General features: G+C 40.8%; 2 protein-coding genes across 2 annotated transcripts; both read right to left on the bottom strand.

Annotated features, from left to right (window-relative positions):
- Nucleotides 1–168: 168 nt before the first annotated feature.
- Nucleotides 169–8,243, bottom strand: LOC147253079 (putative ATP-dependent RNA helicase ddx6). The gene is made up of 13 exons (XM_086218078.1): nt 8,048–8,243; nt 6,469–7,261; nt 6,121–6,184; nt 5,297–5,401; nt 5,018–5,147; nt 4,675–4,821; nt 4,103–4,197; nt 3,871–3,993; nt 3,626–3,754; nt 3,241–3,421; nt 3,063–3,164; nt 2,485–2,705; nt 169–1,690 (listed from the first exon to the last, which is right to left on the bottom strand). The coding sequence occupies exons 2-12, from the start codon at nt 6,645–6,647 to the stop codon at nt 2,488–2,490; spliced, it is 1,473 nt and encodes a 490-aa protein (XP_086074204.1). The 5' UTR covers nt 6,648–7,261; nt 8,048–8,243; the 3' UTR covers nt 169–1,690; nt 2,485–2,487.
- A 1,463-nt stretch (nt 8,244–9,706) lies between these two features.
- Nucleotides 9,707–25,212, bottom strand: bcl3 (BCL3 transcription coactivator). Its single transcript, XM_086218079.1, has 9 exons — nt 24,250–25,212; nt 23,686–23,800; nt 18,163–18,271; nt 13,099–13,300; nt 12,333–12,421; nt 12,159–12,236; nt 11,795–11,962; nt 11,206–11,305; nt 9,707–11,120 (listed from the first exon to the last, which is right to left on the bottom strand). The coding sequence occupies exons 1-9, from the start codon at nt 24,758–24,760 to the stop codon at nt 11,008–11,010; spliced, it is 1,485 nt and encodes a 494-aa protein (XP_086074205.1). The 5' UTR covers nt 24,761–25,212; the 3' UTR covers nt 9,707–11,007.
- Between the last annotated feature and the right edge of the window lie 454 nt (nt 25,213–25,666).

Consider the following 25,666-nt stretch of genomic DNA (forward strand, 5'->3'; position numbering starts at 1 on the left):
AGTCAGGATGTGTCCAGAGGTGCAGTCAAGGACTAATGCATTCTCATTAGACTGTTGATTATTTTTTCCATCTATTTTCAAAGGCTTGTTCAGTTCAAATTGAATCATTTCAAAGAGGAGGAAAAATCATGGACATAATGCATTAACAGACACAGACGAGAAGAAACCTCAAGTCAGTCTTTTTATTTCTTTTCAGGCGTTGGCATCAACATTTAAACAAAAGTTCTTGCCTCTCTCTCTCTCTCTCTCTTTAATAAATCATCTGGTCATGAAAGTACTCAATCCAGCAGAGGAGTGATGTGTGGGAAACTGCATCAGATGAAAATCAATACTTAAAAAAGTCATTCAGAAGTCTTTACGGCACAGTGCAGTTGGCAGTGGTAGTTCCTGTTATGTTAAAAAGTCAACAAAAAAAGAAAAGAAAAAGATCAATGTCCAGACAGGTTCAAGTATCGTCTGCAGCCAGGCTGAATAATCAGAGAACCACTCAACAACCCTAGAGCCAGAGAGAAAACTATGACAAACACACACACACACACACACCAACCGTGCTAGTGCTTGGCAGTACTCTAACGACAAAACAAAAGACAGCATCCAAGTCTGAAAGAGTAGAAATATTCTTAAAACGTACCCAGTGTATTTTTGTGACGTTTTTAAGTCAGGAATTCCACATGTATAAAGAAAACAAGTCCATACAATATAAAACATGTTTATAGACCATTAGGAAGCCCTTTAAAAGTATAATGTGGGCCATTTTCCCAACTAGCCTTGGTAGACAAGGAGTTTGGTTTTAGATTCAAGTCACTGTGGAGGTGGGACGGGACACACACACACACACACACACACACACAAAAACACTGAGAAGACCCAACAAGCTGGACGGTTTCAATATAAAGTCAATTAAAGTTCCATCAAGACCCAAGAAAATGCTGCTTTGTGTGTACTGTTCACTTTAAATATCTTGTTTTGTGTACAAAAACTTACTGTATTATGAGCAACACCATTTTATAACCTCATGTTTAAGCATAACCACAGCTTTCATTTCTGTGACCGTCTGGATTCCAATTTTAGAATTCGGCCTCCCTCTAAAGCTCCAAAACAACAACACCGATTGCTTCATCAGGTACAACTGTTTGGTAATGGAAATGGTTTCTTTACAGCAACTCAGTGCATAACAACATGGCGAAAAGGTTCAGTTGTGCAAACCAAATATCAGAAAAAAGAAAAATGTCAACCATGGAATGATCTGCATGAAGCCATTTTGTCACAATAAAAAACAGCACAAGGAATGTTTCTGGCACTTTGTGAAATCCATGACAGAAAAATTCAGGCTATTCTGCAGGAGAATGATACAAGTGGCTCCTGGGTTTTTCTATTATACCAAAAAAAAAAAAAAAAAAAAGCAGGGATGTGAGTTGGGCTGTACCATTTAACGCCACCTTTAGTTTCACATTTTAATTCTCAGCACAACAAATAAATACCCTCATTTAAAGTTGTTAATTCAAGGACAGATTGTAGCAATAGCACAAAGCCCATGCTATAGAGAAAATAATTGAGAAAAGGGAATTTTCAAGAAGACTGACAATGAAATCCTCAATACTGGTTGTTATGTGGGCAATGAAGATCTTCACATGGTTCTTGCGTGACATGTTGCCAAAGTTTTGTGATGATACCAGATGCCATGTTTCTCCTGAAAGACAAAGCATAAATTGCAATTTAGAATTAGTGATAACCATGTAATGAGTCACAGCTAAGGCAGATCAGCTCTGTGCAAATTCATGTTAAGTGCTGTTGAGCAGCTGGAGGAGGACAAACATTAACCCTTCACCTTTAAATCCTGTAAAACTTCCCTTAATCTTCTTGATGAAAGAGGATAGTCTCCATTAGCACGGTTGATAGTATTGGCTCGCTTTCAAGGTTGGAAAGCTTCGATGTATTGTTGATAAACTGTGCATAAAAGCTCCACCCAAATAATATTCCATAAAAGGGAAATTAGTTACTCTTAATTATTCACAGTTCACCAAATGATGAAACTGAACCACCTAGTACCAACAGGGCTTCAACCCAGTCTCGAGCTCGCCCGTTTGAGTCTGACATTCCAGGTTTTGCCAAATATTTACCAGTTACACCATCTAGCTTTGATCCTTATTCCATTGAATACCGGTGCACAGATGTTAATCTTACTGGGGTAACTGTGGGGAGTTTGACTTGCATCCTTCCTTTACATAGCAGCAAATAACATAAGCAAACCTAAACAGATTGATCAGTGTATCCGACCATGTCAAATCAGATAGTAACTGCACACCTTAAAATCTATCAAGTCTGGTCTGAAAGATCCACTTAGCAGCTAGGACCAGGCTTAGACGAGCTGCTGCAGGATGCTCAAAGAAGAGCTTATCAGCGATCAACAACCAAACTAAGATAATTGAACTAATGTCTACTCAAAATTGATTTCTTAAATGTTTTGTGGACTATTCAACTGACCATTCATTCAGGCTGCTCCCCTTCTTTGCCTGTGGCTCTGCCATCATCACCACCATCATCCCCTGGGTCAACACAGTGAAACTCGGCCACATACAGGCTCTTATCAATGGAGCCGGGGATGGGCTTAATGTCAGTAACCAGCTGGTCTTCAATGTTCTTCAGGTTGTAGCGGTCATCAGATGTGATCAGATTGATGGCCAGACCCAGGTGACCGAAACGTCCTGGGGGAGGGGGGGTATATATATTGTATGTATTATGTATTTTATATAAAGATAACATCTCATTCGTATTGCACCCTCCAGGAATCGTGTGGGAGAATTAAGAAAATAAATGCATGAATTGATGGAATGTTCTCAAACTGAGCACCATGTCTCACTCCGGCAGGAGACCCTGAACAGACACTCAGCAGGCATGTTTGCCGAGCCTGCTATCAGCAATAATATCCATTCCCACTGTTTATCGTATTGTTATGGAACCTTACACATCTACGTTTCTACCACACAATCCTTGAAGGGAACGGCAGAGTAACCCTGGTGCTGTGGTTTAAGGTGGTAAATGTAAAAATTGTTGATTCTCACCTGATCTCCCGATACGATGCAAGTAGGTCTCTGCACTTCTGGGAAAGTCAAAATTGATGACCACATTTACTGCCTGGATGTCAATTCCCCGAGTGAATAAGTCTGGTGGAAAGCATGAACATCAGCAAATTTATGGACCATTTACGCCTTTGCAATCTGTATAATTCCCATCCCCTACCTGTGCAGACCAGGTTTCTGCACAATCCATTCCTGAAGTCGTGGAACACACGGTTCCTGTACTCCTGCATCATCTTGGCATGAATGTAGAAGCAGGAATAGCCCAGCTGAGTGATTTTCTTGGCCAAAAGTTCCACCCTCTGGGTGGAGTTACAGAAGATGATGGACTGATTGATCTGAAGCTGTCATAGAAATGGAGAGATTAATGACCACTGATGACAAAGAGAACATTTTCATTAAGCTCTTCATCTCAAGTGTTCTGTATGTCCACCTGAGGGAGGAATACAGGAGCTTGCATTCTCCTTTGAATCCATTTATGCTGGAGTATTTTTGGCTCTTAGTACCAGACTAGTCAGTAACACCTGACATGAGTGATGTACACCTACCCGAGAAAAGAGCGTATTGAGGCAGTGGACCTTCTGTCTTTCAGTCACATAGGCATAGTACTGAGTGATGCCCTTCAACGTCAGTTCCTCCATCAGGTTGATCTCATAAGGCTTCTGTAGATGCTTGCTCTGGACAAACAACATTTTTTTTTTTTTTAAAGTGTAGTGACAAAAAAAAAAACAACAACTCATTTTGTTCTCCTCTTCTTATTTGGAGAAAATAAACTGCCCTTTTCATTCCTCACCATGAACTTTTGCACGCTGATAGGGAAAGTGGCAGAGTAAAGCAGAATCTGACGACTCTTCGGTAGGAAGCTAATAATATCTTCAATCAGGCCCACAAAGTCTTGGGATAGGAGCTTATCTGCCTGAACAGAGGAGGAATAAACAAGATCAAATAAAGTGTCAATAAAAGTCACAAAGACCAACTTAAAAATAAAATTTAAAAAAGTAAATCAAAAAGAAAAATAAACACACCTCATCCATCACCATCATTTGTGCTTTATCCATTTTTGCAATACCTTTCTTTACCAGGTCTAGTATCCTGCCTGGAGTGGCTATTACTACATGCACTGTTGAGACAAATGGGGGCACGAATGACATCTCAGAACATTTTCTATTGAGAAAAGCAGTAAAATTTACTACATAAGGTCAAGAGTTCAATAGGTTTAGGCCACTGCTAACTAATAGGAGTGTTTATCATTCTGCATAAATGATTTTTCCCTTGAAAAAAATGACTAAAATAAAATCTAGCATTTCCAATAGGATCGGATGCCTACGATCAGCATATAACATATTGCAAGGTATTTTTTTGATGAAATGAAAACCTTTTTCCTCAAGGGCGCCATGACAGTGAAAAATGGCTTGAAAAACTTAAAGTCACACTTAAATAAACCTTTGCAATTCAAATTAGCACATTTGTGTGAAACGGCCAAAACGATCTGTGACCTTGTAGGGACAAAAACCTGCCACAGAATACTGTCTAAGTAAGAATCCATACTACAATTATCCTGTTTCCTTATCTTAAATATTAATGGCGTGACCAGTACCTGTTTCGTCAAGACGCATGATGTCGTCCCTAAGGTTGGTGCCACCAGTGGTGGCCATGACCTTGACTCCACCGAGGTGCTTGCTGAGCTGAATGCTGATCTGGCTCACCTGCAGGGCCAACTCTCTGGTCGGCACCATGACTATTGCTGGATTGAAACAGAGATGGGAGAGCTGATGAAATGACACGCATGGACAGAGTTGCTTCAACATCTCAAAAACAAAACAAAACAAAAAAAACCCTGAATGTTCAAACCAACCAATAAAACCAATGATCTAGTGGTGGATTAGCAGAGAAACAGGAGGCCACCTAAGAGGGCGACTCCTAGACGGGTTAGAACTCACCCTGAATGTGATCGTTCTTCAGGTTTATCCTCTCTAGGAGAGGAATGAGGTAGGCTCCACTTTTCCCTGTGCCATTCTTAGCCCGAGCCAAAATGTCTCTGCCTGACAAAGCGATGGGGATACTTTCCTCCTATTAGCAGATGGATTTTAACATGAGACTTTTGGAAATAACACAATTCAAGCCCTAAGCTTGAAAAACTCTTCACTCTAAAACAGCAACACAATATACAATGTGTAATGGGAAATATTCACGAGAGTGTAGTTACACAGCTAAGGTACCTGGACAGGGGAGGGTTTCTCCCATCCCATTTCAAAGATTCCCATTAGGAGTTCCCGCTTTAGGCAGTAGTCTTCAAATTCATTACCCTTAGTTGAGGTCACATCCTGGCAAGACAATGCAGGAATATGATGTTCCCATTTACTAGGATTATAGCACCTTTCCCACTCGACAAAAAAACTGCAAACACAAGCGAACATCTTGACTTTTTCTACAACAAAAACAAGTTTAATGTGCATCCAGTCCCAGCTCAAATGACTCTAAAGAAGAAGTGCGTATTTATCAGCTCCCATTAGCATTGATAAGAACCCAAAACACATGTCACTCTTAATTTTCGGCGCACTTGTGCTGATTCAAATGTCAGACTCGCATACAACAGGCAGTTGACAATATATCAAAAAGTGCTTTAACATTGTTCAGTCAGTGTGGAGTTTAAAAAACAAAACAAAACAAAAACAGCAAAAGTAATAAAACAGCAAACACAATCACCATCACTGTCCCCCATGCTGCTTTCTGCTAAGCTATTTTGGCATGTTTCACTCCTTTCTGCTGTTGAACTCAGGAAAAACAAAAATCAACAACAAAAACAGAAATGCAACTCCTCCTCTACTCATAACGGGAATGGGAACAATCTGCTTTGGAAGGCGGATTTTTTTTAAAAATCCATGAATAAGGCAATGTGGGTAAAGGGTTCCAGAAACACCTTAATAAATAGAACAACATTTCCACATTTCAAATACAGGACAATAGGCGCAAAGGAGCTCAGCACTGTTATGAATAGTCAGTCTGAATAATTCTGTCTGCTATCGCTACATCATTAGCTTACCGAGGTTTTCATTCTGTTGTCTTTTGGAGGAAGCTCCAGGCACTTTTTCCAGTCATCACCAAACCTGGTTGTAAGAAAGTGTTTAATAGTTGACAGTAAAATCACTTGGTTGTAACCCTAAAACCATCAGAGTTACAGTTGCCAACTTTGAACCACAGAAAAAGTTACATTCTTCCATATCTTTATCTTTTATTGTTAACACAACCTGCTATATAAGAGAGCTATGCAAGAAAAGCCAATCACTGGGGAAATAAACTCTAAATCCAGTGCAATTTGTCAAGATGAAGTTGTGATAAGCTGACCTGACTTTTTAATTTTGCAAGAAAGTGCAATGGACCAGTGTCTTACTTGATGCCACCGCTGCTCTGGGGAATGCTGCTTCTTTTCTGGGGGGAACTGCTCTGTTGGGCAATTGCAGGGAATCCCAACTGTTGGCCGGCCAGCTTGGCCAGTCCTCTCAGTGGACCATTTGTTGGTTTGTTCAGTCCAATCACTGGTGCTGGGTTTGCAGTTTTCACCGTCGCCATTGTTTCACTTTAAAAGTTTATCTGACAATTCCCTCACAGTCAGTCAGACTTATTTTGTCTCTTATTCACTAATCTGAACACCTGAATTTTTTACCTTTTCTTTACTTTTTCAAGAATCTCCTGAATGTGATTCTCAGGCCTCTTGAAAAAAAGAGCCCTGCCTGTGAATTCTGTTATATTCAATAAATCTATTTACAAGTAATCTCTCCAAAAAGAGAGAAATTAACATTCATATGAATAAATAAATCAAATGAGACCAAACCACAGTCTGAATTTTTGATTCAAAATGTTTGGCTCAACGTCCACTTATTCCTGTTGTAATCCTGAGTGTTCATCTGTGTATCTTGGATTTTAGAGTCTGAGTACTAGGTTTATATAATCAAAAAAAGTGGAAAAATATGATCTACTTTCAGCCTCAGACTTTTCCTTTGACATGAATTCAACCTCCACCTGGTTCGTTGGTGCTCAAAAAATGTCTCAAGCAAGCTTTAATATGAAAAGCACTTTCTTCTTTTACTATATGTGGGTCGCTTCTTCCAGTTCCCTTTTCTTTTTCTGTAAAAATTGAGATGGCAGTCTGCAAAGTGCTTTGAGGATTACCAAATCCAGGTTACCTGTCACAAGAGATTATGTGCGTTAACAAGCAAGCCACAAGTAAAGAAAGTAGGGCTGAAGTTTTATGAGGAAAAAACATTATAGGATTATTTTGACTGATATGCTATGATGTTAGATTTTTCATCGACAACATCTCAGCCGCACAATGTTAAGTTATTTCGACACGGTTCGGCTTTAACTGATGCTAATAATGGAAACCATTTCAGTCTAATTACTGATACAACAGTGAAAAAGTAAACAAGTTCACGATAAAATAGCAATTACCTTCCTACATGCGGCTTTGTTATCATGTCAAGGCTAACCGCTAGTGCCAACACAGGCTAAATTCAACCTCCGCTCGATTCCTCAAAGTTATGTTTTCAAGTTGGCTTTAACGGGCCTTAGTGAGTTAACAACATTGACAACAAGAGGATAAAGTTATTTTATCCGTGACCATCGGAGAATTGTCGGGTGCGGGTTTATTATTTCGTGGACACATTGTAGTCTGGAACTCTAGCAGACAGAGATAATTGTTGTAACTCTACATAGAGCAACGTGGCTCTGACCCCGCACCTAGCAAGCTAACTTTCAGCTCGGGGTCACGCTCCTGTTTACTCGCGAGACCCCGCTTATCAAACTATTCAAACTTTCGGGGCTCCTGTCGATTTGCGCCTTCTATTTATTCTAAAACTCGCCTCAAACACGCAACTAACCCAGCCCGCATGTGTTTCCTCAGCCATTTTTAGTGTTACCCTACAACAGTACTAACCTACAGGTTTGAGAAATCACTCCGTTCATGAACATACCTTAAGTTTCTCACACCCATCCAAAGTGTGCCCTGTCGTCAGGGTACTTGACGTTACTTAAGCAGTTCTAACGAGTTAGGGATAAAACTCAGTACTTCGACGGATACACCGAGTTGTTTCTCTTTTGTCTCTTATCTCAGATTATTGATAATTCAACATGGCCGCGCACTCGTTTTTTTTGGGCCGGTTGGTTACTGAAGGACCCCGAAACTGACCAATCACAGCGCTGCTTTCAAATTTGAGCCTGTTGTTGCTGAGTGAGTAACCTCGCGTCACCAGGCATGGTTTCAACTCACTGACAAAATAAGGGAGTTGTCATTTTAAATTGTGCAGAATTGTTACTATATTAAAATATTTTTAATAAAATATCGTCACCTTCTTGTCGTTTATTTTTTTTACTTGTTTTGCATAAATTAACTCCTTAAGATGTTTTGTCTGCATTTTTTGGTGTGTGTGTTTTTTTAAGAACGTTCAAGCGATTATTTTAAGAAGGCAACGATATAATAAAATGGATTTAGATCATTTATGCGTGTGGCTGTTTATTTTTTTTGTAAAGGTATGAAATTCTGACCCATCATTTCCTGAATTGTACTCAATCAAAAAAATGTTATGCAAGGATTTAAGAAGAAGAATAATGAAAAATGTATATCAGGTTCCCTTAAGGAAAATATTATTTCATTAGAAAAGAGTGATCGTCTAATTAAAGTTGTGCTATACGCGGGTAATGTTCATAATTTATTGTGCATATTAAATAGACACCATGAATTGTTTTGTACCAGACACCTCACTTTAAAGCATTCTCTACGTCAACTGCAAAGTAATCAAGACGTCTCATTCCTTGAAAATCTTTGAAATACGAAACTGATGCTCTATGAATGCATACCATTATATTATATTCTTTTCTTTTTGTGCATTAATGATCTGTTTAAGCTGAACTACTGAAGATTCAACTAGCTGTGGCAGCAACATGCTAATCACATAGTAGTACCCCCGATAATCTTACACCATAATTTACTAAAAGACAAAAAAAACTCTATCTGTATTGTATCGTGTTGAATAAGAAGCAGTGATAACATTATGAACCTATGAAGAAAATGTTTCCAGAGGTAATAAGTAGACTGAGAAGAAAATTGTCATAGTAACTATCAATGTATTTTCAAACCACCACTGGAGTCGCCCCCTGCTGGTTACTAGGAAGAACGCGAGTTTAACTTCTGTATCACCTTTTCTTGTAAGACTCAGACAGAGAGACCCTGCACAGCACTTAACGCTACTTTATTACCATACTTTATCACTGGGCATATAGTTGGGGGCCTCAGTTTGGCAGAGTGTGTCTTTCTATCTGCCACACCGGCTTTGTTGGTGCTCCAGGTTCAACACAATTCAGCTGAAAAGATTTTGCATAATCCTGCTCTCAGACAAACAAACCCAGGGGCAAAACATGACCTCCTTGGCCGAGGTTATAATCTCTAACTTTTATATAATTTGTCCTCAGAGATAAAGTGTCAAAAAGAATTAATATCTCACCATTAAAAGACATAAATTCCTCTTACCCCCTCGTGGGCCATGGAGTACGACTGTACAGTTACTCAAAATCAGAATATAGCCTCGCACAATCTTCAAATCACAGGAGGGAGCAACATTAGTTAAAGGCTAATTGTGTGTCAAAATAGTATTTTAACTAAACTATGGAGCTCAATCCCAGATCCAGGATATGTTAAAGGGCTTTCTGGGATTGTCAAAAGCATGCATTTCTGTAGTTTGTCTTAATTTTTGTCTTTTATGATGTTGCAAATGGAGCTACTGAGATGAATGAATACATTATGTTGCATTTATTGTGGCCGATCACACAAAACAACACAACTTCACTGCTGTCATTCACATATGACCAACCAAAAGCAGATGAGAGAGTTTGCTGCCACGGACTCATTAAAGGCCCGGTGCCTCCTGCTGAGCCTCATCCTACTACTGGTCCCTTGTCCTCCGGCTGATCCCTCATCATTCTGCAGGGTCCTCATCATTCTGCTGGGCCTCATCCTGCTGCTGTTCCCTCATCATTGTTCTTGGCCTCATCCTCCTGCTAGGCCTCATCCTCCTGCTGGGCCTCATCCTCCTGCTGGGCCTCGTCCTCCTGCTGGGCCTCGTCCTCCTGCTCATCCTCATCCTCCTACTGGGCGTCCAGCACAGCCTTCCAGGCCAGCAGATAAACAGGATGCTGAATGTCGTACCAGATGAACTGCCTCAAATATGACTGCCCAAAACAAGACAACTGGGGTTGTTGTTTTTTTGTTTTTTTTTAAACACATTTTATATAGAAAAATATCTAATACTTTTATAACACACATATAATCCACATACAAAAAGATACATTCATGATACAGTTGAACTACATGATGAAAAAGCTAGACACAGGATTTGACAGTGTAATTAATCAAAGCCTACTGTGAGCAGACAGTATACATATGAAAAATAAAAATGAGGTGTTGATGCTGACAATCTAACACCCCTCAATTGAGTTCAGTCAGGAGCATGTGCTGCATGTAACCTCTCTCTATCCTCCCATTACTGCAGTCTCTCAAGTATCCACCACAAAATACGTTTTTGTTTTTTTGTTGGTTTTTTTCTTTTTTTGTGAAACTGAAGATTTTGCTGAATTTAGGTCCGTGTCTATCATGTCACAGACATATCTCAGCTGTTTCAAAACAGTCCCGTAGAGAAAACCTGCTGCTCGCTGCCAGTCATGAGGGCAATGCGTGCAACAGCTGCTAGGTGAGGAGAGTGGTTGCAAGTGGTCTGTAACCCACAAGGAAGGTCACCGGCTATGGCTATTTGTCGTTAGGGTCAAAAATAGTCCAGTTAGGGAGCTTTAGCATGCTTGTCTATTATCCCGCTGGCTTCTCCTGGCTGTCCCTTTGGCTGCGTGGAGGTAGTTGCAGGTCTCAATGCACAATAACTTTGAGCTAGTAAAATGGAAGTACAAGTGTAGTCTTTGGAGACTGAGAGCTGCAGTGGTGAGGAGTGAGTTGTGTCGTCAAAGGTGAACATCCACGACTGGGGTTGGAAGACGGGGACCCTAAGGGAGAATCATAGAGTATCGATGAAATACGGGACTGTTACTGAGTTTGTGTATTGCAGTTTTATCTTGTGCATGTTCTCACCATTTTCTGTTAAATTGCTCCCATGTGGTGAGACTGAAGCGCAGTGTAGCTCTTGACCTTGTATGTGCTTTGACCCCCGGCCTCGTAAAACATCTGCAATCTGGAAAAGATTTACAGTCTCTTACAACTTCCCTTCCCTTTTAAGTGAAAATGTCATCGTCATCACCTTGTGAGCCAAACAAGAATGTGATATTAGTGGGGAACATGCTGCATCTTTCAGGTTTGGCCTCTAGATGGAGGGAAAGACACATTTACATACCAAGTCTAAGAATTTCCCCTTACTATCACAGCTGGAGCTGAGTCAAGCAGTATTTTGCAATTGTTTACATTTATTATGACACAACTGCAGCAAGACTTGAGAGTAATTTTCCATTCCAAGATTGCTTGATGCAAGATTCAGTAGTCACAGGGGAAGAGTGTGAAGAAAGTTTGGTGACCTTTCTGGCATCCATTACTTTCCTGTCCTGAGGCTGAAACTCCTAATAATAATATATATGTATATATTATATATAACATTATATATATAATAATATTCAGTGGGGTTTGTTTTGTCTTGCATATTTTCTTGTTCTTTCATCCTCTCACTCACTTTCTTATTTTTGGCCACCATCACGGGAGTGTCATTATGGTAGTTCTTGAGACTGCTGTCAGCTCCGCTCTTCAGCAGGAACCGCACTGTGTCCACCTGTCCTCGGCCACAAGCGCCGTGTAGGGCCGTGTTCCCGCTGTACGACTGGCTGTTGACATCACAGCCATTCTGCACAAGAAAAGACAAATGTGACTCAGCAAGGAAGCCTGACAAAGTTCAGCATAGGAAACTGAGGCGAGAGCTCCTTGTTATTACATGCGAACTGTATCAGGCTGATAAGCTGGAAAAAGAAAACGAGACTTATCAATTGAAGTTGAGTCATAACCTTTTTCTCCTCCCTTCCCTTCTCACACACCCTCTTTACCTCAATAAGGAAGTGGACCATCTCTGGGTTATTGCTCTCCACTGCGTGCATGAGAGAACTCTGGCCACTTTTGATGTCCTGATTAGAACCAAAAAAACACCATGGGAAAAGTCAGCTGACGCATTGACAGTAAATGCAAAGTATACCATGAGTCAGCATAGCACAGGGACTGACCATAGCATTGATGTCAGCACCGGCATCCAGAAGCATTCTAGCCAAATCCCTCTGACCACGAAGCACAGCCAGATGAAGAGGACTCAAACCTGATAAAGGAGACAACGTGGGACCTGAGTTTTACACTAAGCACCTTGATGATGTTCTGGAACTATTTTTCCAGTAGTCTGAAGCGAATGCTGGCAGATTACATTAAGTATTTCCCTAAATCTTGCCTGAATGGCCTATAAATGAAAACAAGGAGGCACTTCTCATTAACAAGGCTGGTATATTTCATTGTTCCTGGATTTCGCCTCATAAATGAAGCTCACAAAGATGTGGGGTTTTTTTAATGCTGCGTCACATCTTTGTGACTCCAGAACGCACAATCACAAATGTATTTAGCTTGAGGAAGCGAGAAGCTAATGTCAACATACAGATAGAGGTGTTGTAGTGAGATTTTAGCTCAAATCAAAGTGTTTGTGCATTACTAACCATATAGTCAGATAAAGAAGACACAATTTGAGCAAGACAATACATTGGAGAGTTTGTAAAATGGTAATTTTGGGCACTTTTGCTGTTTTTTTTGTTGTTGTTGTCGTTTTTTGCTCCAAGATAAATATAGCTGTCTGCATTCTGGAGTCACAACAAAGTGATACAGACAGTAAAAAAAAATCATGACACCATTTGTGAGTACCTCAAAGGTAAAAAAAAAAAAAAGGTTTTGGGGTGAATATTCTGTATCTCTCTTCGTGGAGAAAAGCCTCTTCAGTAGACCACAACTTACCCCCATAGTTTTTGCTCTCCAGGCAAGCGGAGGATGAGGGCAAAGAGAGCACCACAGACAGACACTGCTGCTGGTCGTACTCGCAGCAGAGGTGAAGGGCCGTCTGTCCGTTCCGGTCCAAGGCAGCAGGGTTAGCTCCTGCTCTCAACAAAGCCTCTACCATGCTTCCCTGCTGGGTAATCACTGCCAGGTGAAGGGGTGTCTGGAGAGGAGGATGAAAGCAATAGCAATTTTGAGACTATGCAGACAAAAAAAAAAAACCCAACAATGTCTTTAACATCTTTTTCATTTTCCACACTGCAGTACACACTGGACAGAAGCCCCCGCTTATCATACAAACAATGCTCTATCCATGCCAGTGCTGCTTGTGATTGTGCAACAGTAAAAAAAAAGACCCCAACCCCCAACGCTCCCCTTAAACCAACGAACAGATTATACAAATCATCTGCAAGTTGTGCTATGGGTTATATGAGTTAAAGGTCAGCATCAATAGAAAAGTTCTCATAAGGAAAAGCCTAAGCCTAAAAAAAATACACGCAAAGACAACGTTAGTTAGATTATCACTATTACACATTAGAAAATACTGAGTTAAAGGCACAAGTATATCGACATTTACACAAGCACGTCGCACGCAAAATGCTAAATTTAGATATCAGCACTCTAATAGGAGTGAAAAAATGCAAACAGATGAGATTTTTGCACCATGTATCACAAAGCAAACACTACCAACAGCCATGAAACAGTGTGGGTAAATTCAAAATAAAGAGGAACCTGTGATGAGTTAGAAACAGTCCGCAATCACAGAAAAAACAAAAATTATACACAATTCACAAGGTGGTTGCCTGGTTGAGTATACTGGATACTGATTAAGCCACTTGAGCAATGTAGGATATTCCTAAGGGTGAAGTCAGCCTTTATCATCCTGTTGATGAGTCTGTCAACTCCAGCCAGCGAAGGGAGGGACAACCTGCTCTTTCAATACAGCAATGCAAGAGTTCAACCATAAAGGGAAGTATTTTTTTAATCCGGGCTTTTCAGCTGATATACAAATTGTGCAAGAAACACAGCAAGCAGAAATGGACTAATCCGCCAAGTTTCACTTTTGGTGTGTTACAGTGTGCGTGCGTTTCTGCAGCTATATTTGTGAGAGCTGACGAATGAGGGCACTTTAAAGATAGAAGTGGCTTTAGATTCAGTTCTGGGGTTAGGGATTCAGTAGTGATTGCTGTTGTTTCATTAAGCAGCATTACGCCAGTTAACGTCCACACAAAGACTGTATGAATCTGAAGTGAGGGAAACATGACTGAATATGTGTAGTGGCACGCTGGGGTGGGGGGGGGGGTGTTACTGTAAAAACAATAAAAAAAAGTTGACTGGCAATGATGGTGTCTATGTGGAATTCAGCCAATATCGCAACTGTCCCTCCCAAAAGCTCTTGTTTCCATGTATCCTGTGACTCACACACACACACACACACACACACACACACACACACACACACACACACACACACACACACAGAGTCACATACCTCTGTAATGTGGATGTTCTTTGAACTTGCTTTTATCAAAAGTCATTGTTCTAGAAATAAATTAAAGAAGCAACAGTAATACAAGCACTTCCAAAACACATGTGGATTCCATCCCACCTCCACCCCCCCCCCCCCCCCCCCCTCAGTTGGCAGAGTTTAGCTCTGGATTCCTGTAAAAGTTTTCAGAATGATTAACACAAAAATTCAAAGATAAGAACTGTGTATGTGTGTGTGTGTGTGTGTGTGTGTGTGCGCGCGTGTGTGTTGTGAAAAAAGACAGCGGAATCAGGAAAGAACAGAAGCAACAGAGGGTAGTCCAGAGGAAAGACAGGATAACAAGGGAAAATCCCTTCTCTTTCCCCTGAGTCTGTCCTCACACTCTTGCATTCCTGCTAAATGAGCAGATCAACATGAGGGAGGTGAAGAGATGAGAGCAGAGGAGAGGAAGTCTCTGGGCATGAAGAACAGCCCGGGGTTGTAGGCAGTGTAAAAGACAGAAAGTTGGAAGGCAAGACACACTTGAGAGTGAAGCCACTCCTGCTGCACAAATAAAAAACATCACATGCTCCTGCGTCATTGCTGGTGACAGTTATACTGATACCATTGGTCAAATGATCAGTTATGGTAAGAACCCTGAAATTCTCTTGAGGTATGCAGGGAGGGCTAAAAAAAAAAAAAAGAGGCAGCGGTGAGAGAGCATAACTGACACAGACGGTACAAGACAGGAAGAAAGAGAAAGAGACGCAGAAGGGAAAGTCCCTCTAATTTACCCTGTGAACCTCAGGTATGTTATGAAACAGCCCAAAGCGGGGGAAAGGGGGGGGGGGGTCGTGTGACTTCTCCAATCAAGGATGCTAAAGTACACACAAATACATACAAATGTCATGTGCACGGTATGCCTTCAGCATGCATACAAACAAATGAAAAACAATGACACAAATAAAACTGTACATCAAAAATAACTTTAAATGTATATCAAAATACGCAGATTATCGGCACACCTCATTGTGTTAGTAACACGTCTAATTTAGTAGATGACTTGCATCTAAATCTCATGCCCGGCAGCAAATGTTTCAGTGTGGGTGGTCCCAGGGGATATCGTCCCCAAACGCCACTAGTGACATTGCTACATACCCACTACACCACCAGCTGTGCCAAAAGCAGCCGCAAGTACACCAATACAGCATGCATTTGTGAAGCTGCAGTGATAGCATGTCAAGTGTGGGCGTATCAAACAGCTATCCCCATCGTAGTTCAGCGAGGACGGCAAATCAAGTACAGACACTTGCACTCTTGTTCAGTTAGAGTAGTGATAGTAACACTCAGTCAAAATGTTCCATATGCAAAACCACAGAAACTCAGGATTCCTCAACAGTATTGGATAAGCTATATTTTACTGTTTATCTTCTGGCGTTTGACTGTTGACAGAAAACATGTTGGGCTTGCTTAAATGAAACTTCCCTTGGGTTTTTTTTTTGTTGTCATTGTTTTTGTTTTTTCATAAGTATCTTTGCACAATTCAGTCAAAACCACACAATCTGTAGTCAAATGACTTTGACAGGACATGTGCCTTAAAAACTCCCCTTTTAACTACATTTTGCCTTATGTGTGTGTGTGTGTGTGTGTGTGTGTGTGTGTGTGTGTGTGTGTGTGTGTGTGAGGAGATAATGTGTGCGTCGTGCATAAGTTTTCACACACAGGATATCACAAAACCAATGCAGCTTTAGCAATGAGGCAAGATAGTGTAGAACCTGCGTTATTTCTGGTAAGCCAGCTCGTGGCGCTCTGCTTGGTGTGAAACCCCAGCCATGAGAACCGAAGTTCTGCACAGCTCAGATGCTTTCTTCTTCAAAAGATGAAAAGAATGAAAACCACAGAAAGCAAAAAAAAAAAAAAAGATGATAATGAGCAAGAGAAGAAGATGTGGAAGTGTTGGCCTAATGCCAGTGGGTGGGGCGACCCAAGATTTGGACACACTGTAGGACAATTCCTTGATTGAATTTCCATAAAGTACACGGTTGCTAATCTCCTATGTTTAGGTTGCCTACGATCACCGCCTATAACAGGGGAGACTAATCAACATAACAAAAAAACCTGGTCCATTCATTCATAAATACCTATGTAATGTAAAATCAGAGCTGACAGGTATATTTGTGTGTCTGTCATACTCGTATGCTGTCCAGTACGAAAACTTGTTTTCAACAAAATCTCATTCCAAAAATGATGTTAGGGGTCATCAAGTTTATAACCTCGGTGATCTGACATCATTTTGGACAACAGTCGGTCTCTATTACATATCTTTGTCAAATGTTTTTCAAAGCTCCACTTTAGGGATAATTGCAAAAAGAATATTGGATGATGTGTAGATTTTAGAAATCTTTTATTCCCCAGTCACCAAATAGAAGTTAAGATTTAGTTATGCAAATAGTTAAAGTTAGATTACTGTTTAGTTCACTGGTGGTCATCATTTTGGATGATAGTGTTTGAAGTTAAACTGTAAATTATCCTGGTTCAGTTGCATCTTTGTCTCAAGTGTTTGATAACATTTCAAGCATCACTGTAAAAATAAAAAAATCCTTTATCGGTCACACCCTTCAAAGGCAACCAGGTTACCCTGTAAACCGCCCTGGATGTAGAACTTTAACCAAAGTTTTATTCAGATGCAAGTAAAAAAAGCAAAGTATAGCTGGGCAACAAATTAAAGGAGATATGTTTTCAATGCATGCTATATAATTTTCCAGCCTCCTCATATATTTTCAGTTTTGTTGTTTTTAATTGTTTTACATCTCTGCCGTTTAGCCTATTTATGTACAGCACTTTGTTTCAGCTGCAGTTGTTTTAAGTGCAATATAAATAAAGCTGAGTTGAGTAATGCCACGAGATACGAGTGGAGAGTTCATGGGAGTCACCCTTGTACTTAACTTAATCATCTCGGCTCGATACTCTTTTCTACTTTCAGCATTTAAAAAAAAATGCCTTTACAGAAGGGAATGCAGTCTTGAGAAACAGTGAATAAAAAAGAAAACAGAACACTGGAAAGCACATGAGGTCCTTCCCGGCATGCGCATGGCTTTGGCCTGTGGCAAGAACAGGTGGAGAAACTGGGAAGGGTGAATTCCGCTGCATAACCATTAGCCACCATGACTGTATGTGAGAACATAGAACAGGGCAAGGAGGAAATCAAGAGGCACTTCCCCTTTCATTTTTTTCCATGTTACTGTTATTAGAAGGGGGAGGAAGGGGAATCTGGTTGTCATGCTGTGCGTGAAGGGACATAAATGCCAGTTATCTCATGTTAATAGAAACTGATGCTTATGCCTCTTTCATTGTCTCTCATCCAATACAACAGAAACAAAGAAAATAAATCGAGTGGATTGCCTACCTGCCAGATTAAAAAGGGCAACAATGATTCTGTCTGGGATGTTGAACATCGCATTCACAATGACAACACCTCTGTACGCTTATGTACGGAATGGGAAAAAAAATATGCCGTGTATCTGTTTGATGGGTCTTTATTGATGCGTTTCTGTCACCTGACGAAGGTTGTTGTAGATGTCCAGACTTCTGCCAGCCAACAGCACGAGACGGATCAGTTTGCAGACAATGGCAAACTCCCCCTGGACAACTGCTATATGGAGAGGCCTGCATTGAACACAAAGTAGAGGCATGCAATTAATTTGAAGTAACATGTTAGTTTTAATGCATTATCAGCATCCTGTGGATGTTTCATGGCAAAGAACTACTGTAGAACTAAAAAACAAATAACTGAACTGCCTAATAAAGAAATAACACAAATAAATTAATAAGTTCATTCAAATATTGATGGGAAGTCAAACATGGTGTTGCTTGTTTTAGTGCTATGGGGCATCCCTAAACTCCTTATATGACAAACAGCATTCAATGATTCACTTGCATTTTGCCAGAAATTGTGATCACCCTGTCTATGATAATTATATATCAAATAATCCATTTAAATACTTCAAACAACAAAAACAACAAATACAAGCTTTCGATGTATACTCTTTCACAAATTACATTTTAAGTATAGTTGATCTGCCCAGTAGAACATTTAAATACATGAAATATTCTGAATAGCTGACATTTCACTGAAAAACTTGATGTACAAGCACGACTCACGCTACCTCTTATCCTACGTTATATGTATTATACAGGACATAACTATCTGAGATCTACACATGAAATGAAAGAGCAAATTAAGGCCAAAAGTTAAGGACAGGGATGGGCAGGAAACTGGGTGTGCGTGTGAGTGTGTGGGGGGTGGGGGCAAGAGGTGGGGGCAAGGGGGTAGGAGAGAGCATGTGCTGGAGGACGGCATAGCACTCTTCACATTTTTCTCTTTCATGCAGTCAAGAGACGCAGCTTCCAGTAAGAAGTCACACAGGTTTTATGTCACTTCCTGTTGTCTGTAACAATGGCAGCACTCTGTCTCCTTTGTGTGTGTCTTTGCTGTGAAATCCATCCTCCAAGCTGTACCGTCTCTAACAGGGGCTTTCTGTAGGTTAACTGACAGTTCCATTCAAAGGATAAATCATAATTAGACATAGAAGGTAATTTTGCAACAGGAAACAAGGACAGTTCTTGAGAATAAGTTGACAGGTGCCCTTGCACAGAATTTGAGGGTAGATAATAAGCCTGAACACTAACAAAAACACTTCCTTTCAGTGGCGATTCCAACTGACAGAAAGTCATAAAAAGCAGAAATTTCCTGACTGATAAAAGATAACCCTCTCTGTGCAAATTTAGTTCAAAACTAAACACAGTTGTGCAGGAGAGGATTGGAACGGCAAGTACAATAAACATTCAGATTATTTGCCCATGACATCATAGAGAAAAGCAGAACAAAGTATGTTGGAAAGGGTGGTTCTTTCGTCAGCTGATGCTCATTCCTGTAAGTGAGCAGACTGACAAATGAAATAATCTGTATTCACAAAGATCGCCAGTCATGCTACTCTTCATTTGTCTGCAGCCCGTAACTGATAAGGGTGACCATTCACACCACAGTTACAACGCAGTTAAAGAGTTTTCAGGTAAAGCTTGAGTATAGTTTTCATTTCAAGATTAAAGGAACTGATGATAAAATGTACTGATGAAGCAAAGTTTTTTGTTTGAGTTTTTAAATAACATCTGAACAGAAGTCATCTCCCTCAGTGCTCATCTGTCAGCACTATCAACAGCTGTCCTTTTACAGTCCTTATATCTTATTATTCTCTGTTTACATTTCTGTCTCTTTTGCATTTAAGATAAAAACTTTGTAGTTTCTAGTTCCTGGAAGTGGGGCAGACCACAGCCCCAGATAACCTCAGGCACAGCGGTACTGACGCAGACACAAGACCAAAGCTTGCTGTATTACCAGTGTGAGTGTGTGTGCGTGTGCGTGTGCGTGTGTAAGAAGAGATTGTGAGAAAAAGACAAGGCTGAAAGACAATGCGTCCTATGTGGTATCCTGTTTGGTAAGGAGGATAAGGGCACAGTCGAAGTGAATGATCAGAATAAAGCTTCTTAACATGTGCTGCAGTCTGCAGACCAGCTGAAGAGTGAGTTGATGTGTCAAAAGTAAACAAAAGCGGGGCAAAGAGGCACCACAGTCCACATGACAAGAAATGTCAGCGTATGCCATGCTGTGGTCTACGGTCCTCGCAACAAAGACCGATCTACTTCCAGACTTTGCGGTGATTTAACTGTACAACTTTAAATACATACAATCAATTACTGTCCATTTATAAACAATTTGGTTTCATTGGGGAAAACGTTGGTGCTACAAAACACACATTTATGGTGTACGTTATGTCAATATACATCATGCAAAGACAACACCGTGTGATTTTGATGTAAATCAAATGTTTGTGACACCAAGCCAACTTCCTGTAGAAACTAGTTTGCGATTTGACTATGAATTAAATTCAACTTTCCATATGTGTTCCACTTTCAGAGTGTAAACTTTGGAAAAGATATGACCATGCAGGGTCCAGTTATTACAGTTTTCTGTGGCGAAACTGGCTTCCTCACCAGAGTAATGTTTACCTCCTCAGGAGAGATAACAATAATAACAGAAACACACAGTTGCATCAAATATATTAAGTCTTAAAACATCAGATAGTAATGGGATGCATTTTGATAAATATCGGTGAATGATCCTGCAAGCCACTGTAGGTTCCTCTGGTGAAGGGAAAAATGTGCAACCTAACCACTAGATATCAGTAAATCTCACACACTGATCCTTGAAGATGTTTAAATGACACAAGCAGCAATCCAGACTACTGGCAGAGTCAGCACAAGCATGTTATTGAGCTTTAAAATGACCTTAAATATATAGAAATTCACTAGCAGGAGCAGAAAACAAGTCCGCATAACCTGATAAAATCAACATGTCGACAAGTAAGTGAAAGGTAACACAGAAGAAAAAAGAAGATAAAAGACAGTTAAGACTGACAGAGAAGGAGCTGTAAATGAGGAAGTGAGGAGCGGATGTTTGGGTTTTTTTAGCTCATTCATTTAAAAACAGAAAAAAAGAGAGAGACAGACACCTGAGAAAAACCACAGCCGTGTTTTACACAAAGCACTCGTTGGTTTTCCTGAAACTAAGGGGCTACAGAGGCGCTGAGAGCCGAGGATGAACACCCAATTGACGTAAGAGGAGGGCATAGATACACGCCATGAAATTATGCATACACGCACACACTCAGACACTCAGGTACATAGAAACAGTGTGAAGGGGTCTAGTGGGCTGCAAATGCTTTTGGGTTTTTTTTTCCTGCAGAATTCACACAGTTTCATGCAACCACAGAGCAAAAAGAGTTACTGTAAATGAGCGCCAAAGTTTCAAATCCAAAAGCTGCATTCTATGATATTCTATGAAATGTGCTGCGTGCCACCTTTGTTGAACTGCTGATAAAAACATATTCACAATAAACTTAAATTGAGGACAATACAATGTAATGATTCTGCACATCACCCAACAGTTAAGCGATATTACGCAGCTCTTATGTTCAAACTCTATTAAAACATGAGACTTGGCTTTGTTGGCATACACATGGAATTCGTTTTTTAATGACTATTATTAGTGAAGATGTATCACATTTTTCTTATTTCTTGGCAACTTTCTGTTAATGATAAGCAGATATGTGACGAAAAGCAGCTGCAACGGGTCACAGTACCAATGACTGCTACATATACATCAGACATTTGTTTGGGTGCAAATTCATATTTCAATGAAACCACAGCATTTAAATAATCATTGGACAAGCAATGCTTTAAATCACATGACTTGTGTGTGTGTGTGTGTGTTTGTGTGTGTGTGTTCTCATCAGTTCATGATTTCAGTTAGTGTGTGGGTGGAGGTAAGTAAAGTAACCATGCATTAAAGTTTAATATTTGCATTCATGTGGTCTCTAGAACTCCTCTGCACAGTATTCTCACTGCCTGCACACACACACACACACGCACACACGCGCACACACGCACACTTAGCATCAAGTCAAATGAGAATTATAGGCTGTTCAAAACACACACTCAACTACACACGGTACATGCAAATCCTACAGCAGTTCAGGTTCAAGTGCTGTAGGTTATGTGTTTCAACAAAGTCTTCAGATCAACTCAGTGAATCACAGGAAGTGAAACAACGGTCAAGAATTCCGTGGGCTATGTAATCGGTACTGGCTGTACCTGTTGAATATTCAAGCCCAGGTGAGTCATGTATATCATAGCAAAAAAACAAAAGGATAGGAAAGTCACTGACAGGCCATCTGACAAACCATGAACAGGTTGCACAACAACTTAAGCCTTGTTATTTAGTGAGACTGAAGTCCAGTAACTGATTGAGATGTACTGAGCATTATTTGTGACTGTTTCACTTTCACTTTTCATTTCAGTAGTTTAGTGGAACCTGCAGAGAGGAGACATTTCAATAGGCTGCAAAGGAGCTTTGTGACAAGCTGAAATGTTATTTTGACATGTTACAGTGATACAAGCAATCCTGGTATTGTTCTCACTACAGGACTCACTGTGAAAATAATAAACATTAATCATCAGCAATACCAGAAATACCACATGCACTTTTGATACTAACATTAGTCAAAATGGCCTTGGTGAAAAAGAAAATGATTCAGATTGACAAGAATTATTCCTCCAATGCTCTATGTGACATTACCTACAGAGCTTTTTGCCTGATGCTGCACATCTTCCACATACCAGAAGCTTGCTGGTTAGCTGAACTGACTGTCGACATGCCACCAGTCTCTCTTATGAGCCTTACATGTTAGGTAACATCTTCTCAGCAACATGTTGTGAACATAAAGGGCAATAATGTTCATAAAATTACACCTTTTGATTTTACACAGAACAAACATTCATATAAATTGTGTATTAAAGTAAGTATGATATGAATGTTGCACATATAAAATACTAATAATATACCTTGCGCTTTAGACCTTATTCACTCCTTTGAAGAACAAAATGACGCACAAGTTCTTGCATGTCAAATGCCAAACCTGTGACTATTAATTTCACTCTCATTACGGCTGTTACATCCCAAGTCCTGGGGGGGGGGGGGGGGGGGGGGTTATTCTGTATTTAGGAATTCACAATATAGATAATGCAGAGCTGGTCAATGTCCATGTCTGACTGAAAAAGTAATTTGATGAATCATAATAATCTTTCACAGTGTACATCTTCTGATCCTGTACACCGTCAGGCAGCTGGGGCTCATTTCAGTTTTCATTGGGTGAAAGGTGAGACAGGCCCAAAGGTCACCGGTCACTAAGAGGGCTCACTTATAGAAACAGACCATTCACCCCTCCTGCCAGTGCCACTCCCCACAGACAGGATGGGACCTGTCAGAACTGTTACTGTTACTATAGCAACCCTTTATTTGCATGTACATGCTCTACATAACCAATGCTACTTTCTCATACAATATATAGTAAAATAACATTGATAATGATAACAAAGGTAGCCAAGCATTTTCTCAATGACATTGGCAAAGGCGGTGACATGCTAGCATCTAGTCAAAGCCTTTTAAAATAAAGTGAACATACGTGTCTCCATCTTCATCTTGACGTGTGGCCAAAGTGATACTAGTCAGCAGGTTTTCAGTGGGGTGAACCACAGGATGGGTTGACTCCGGGTGCAAACACAACACCGGGCAGTGACCTGAGACCAATGAAAGGGCGAAAAAAAAAAGGGGGGGGGGACAAGATCAGAAGGGTGGCCTTGCAGACTTCTTTTACGGGAGTGTGTACAAGTATGACGTACTAAGTTTCTTTTGTCAGCTCATGCACCAGACAGCGGTGGAGCTGCAGAAGTGCTGACTGGACATTTTCTGATTGAGTCAGCATGACTGCGGCGTTTTAACACCAACTAACCCATACATTTGTACACAATTGGACTACTTTTCATAACTTTGGTTGTTTAAGTCCTTCCATTGAAATCTTGAGTCTCCAGTTCTGTTTGATTATTCAAAATAGCCAGTCCGTACTTACGATTTTTTTTTTCCAAAATCAAACATTTCCGATCGGAATGTGTTAAAATCACAACAAAACTTTTAATGTGCATCTGGGTTTCAGCGTTAGAAAAAACAGAGTTAGTCTTGCAACTCTTACCATGAGTAAACTGGTGTGAAAACCGAATGGGAATGGGAAATCCGCCAATACAGCGTCCGGGTCCCTCAACCCGACTGGGAGTCAGTAGAGCCACACTGCCCTCCTCCGCGGCTCTTCCCAAGCGTAAACGCTCCTGCTGCGGTATGTCCGTATCCTCCGCTGAGGGAAGGCGGTCTCCCCGTTCTGGTGGAGCCGGTGATTGTGTCCGGGTCTCTGGCTCAACAGGAATCGGTCGTTTCCTAAAAGGAAGCCTGAAGGGAGATTTGTCCGCTGGCCGTTTGCGCCCTGCGCCAGCTTGAGAGCTAACAACCGAGGGGCAGCGTATTTCCAAGCTGTCCGTTTCTGTGCAGGCTGGAGACGCAGGAGTTTCCGCCGTCACCCGGGCGTCCCTGCCGCAACTGTTGCAGTCCGCAGTCTTAGACCCGGTGTCTCCCCGCTTGGTGGTGCTCAGATCCAGCGGCACTGTGGCAACCGACTCGTGGTCACCGTTCATGGTCATGATCCTCGGCATCAACCGGGGGCGAGTTACTCAGGATCGGAAGAACTTTCAGGTGTGTGGGGGTGGATATGAAGACCGCGTCTTGGTGTTCTAAGACAGTTTGGAGGAATCAAACCATCCTAAGTAGCCGAGTCAGTTCTCACAGCTCATCTCCAAGAAATCAGCTGGCAGCGACCGAATCACCAGTTTCCTTTTGTGTCATTTGTGTCATTTAGGAAGACTGCACGCGTTGAGTGACTTAAACTACAAACGCACTTTCGATAATGAGTCGAGATCAGCTCGGTGCAGGTTAGTGATGTGGAGGCTGTCCTCATCATAGCTCACCTTTAGCTCCACACTGCAGGTACAGAGCAGTGCAGCGCCGCTCATTCGCCCCTAATGAAGCAATCAGAGCTGCGGTACTTTCCCTTTAACCAGCAGCGTTTTGCATACAAGATCATAACATATCTGCTGAATTTCTGAAGAAGTTCAGGCGGGCACATACACCGACGCGTAGCCACCAATCAAAGTCACTGTGTGTGTGACTTCAGTATTAACCACCCCGTGGACAGTCTCATCACCTCAGTTTTACTTGTGGACGTGCTGCAACGTCCCTTTTCCACTAAATTGTGTATGATTACATTTTGATTGTACAGAAATGCTAATGAAAAAAAAATCAATTTACTGTCTAACAAGTAGAAACTTCTAAATCCTCAGAGAAGATAACAATATACAATGTGCAGAATAATAAAGGCAAGCAAGCTTCATACGCTTTTGTGACATTTATAGATCACTGTACAGTTCAATAAACAGACTCCCCTTTTGACTTTGAATTTTATGTTTATTTTAATTTCTGCTAGAAGTGCAAATGCAGAAGATTTTAAATAAGCAGGAAATGAAGCTTTATGCTCTTTTTTTGGGGGCTGATCATTCAGCATG

This window comes from Aulostomus chinensis, chromosome 11 (assembly GCF_037954235.1).
Source record: "Aulostomus chinensis isolate RoL2024-O1b breed Wild chromosome 11, RoL_Achi_v1.0, whole genome shotgun sequence".
Taxonomy (NCBI): domain Eukaryota; kingdom Metazoa; phylum Chordata; class Actinopteri; order Syngnathiformes; family Aulostomidae; genus Aulostomus; species Aulostomus chinensis.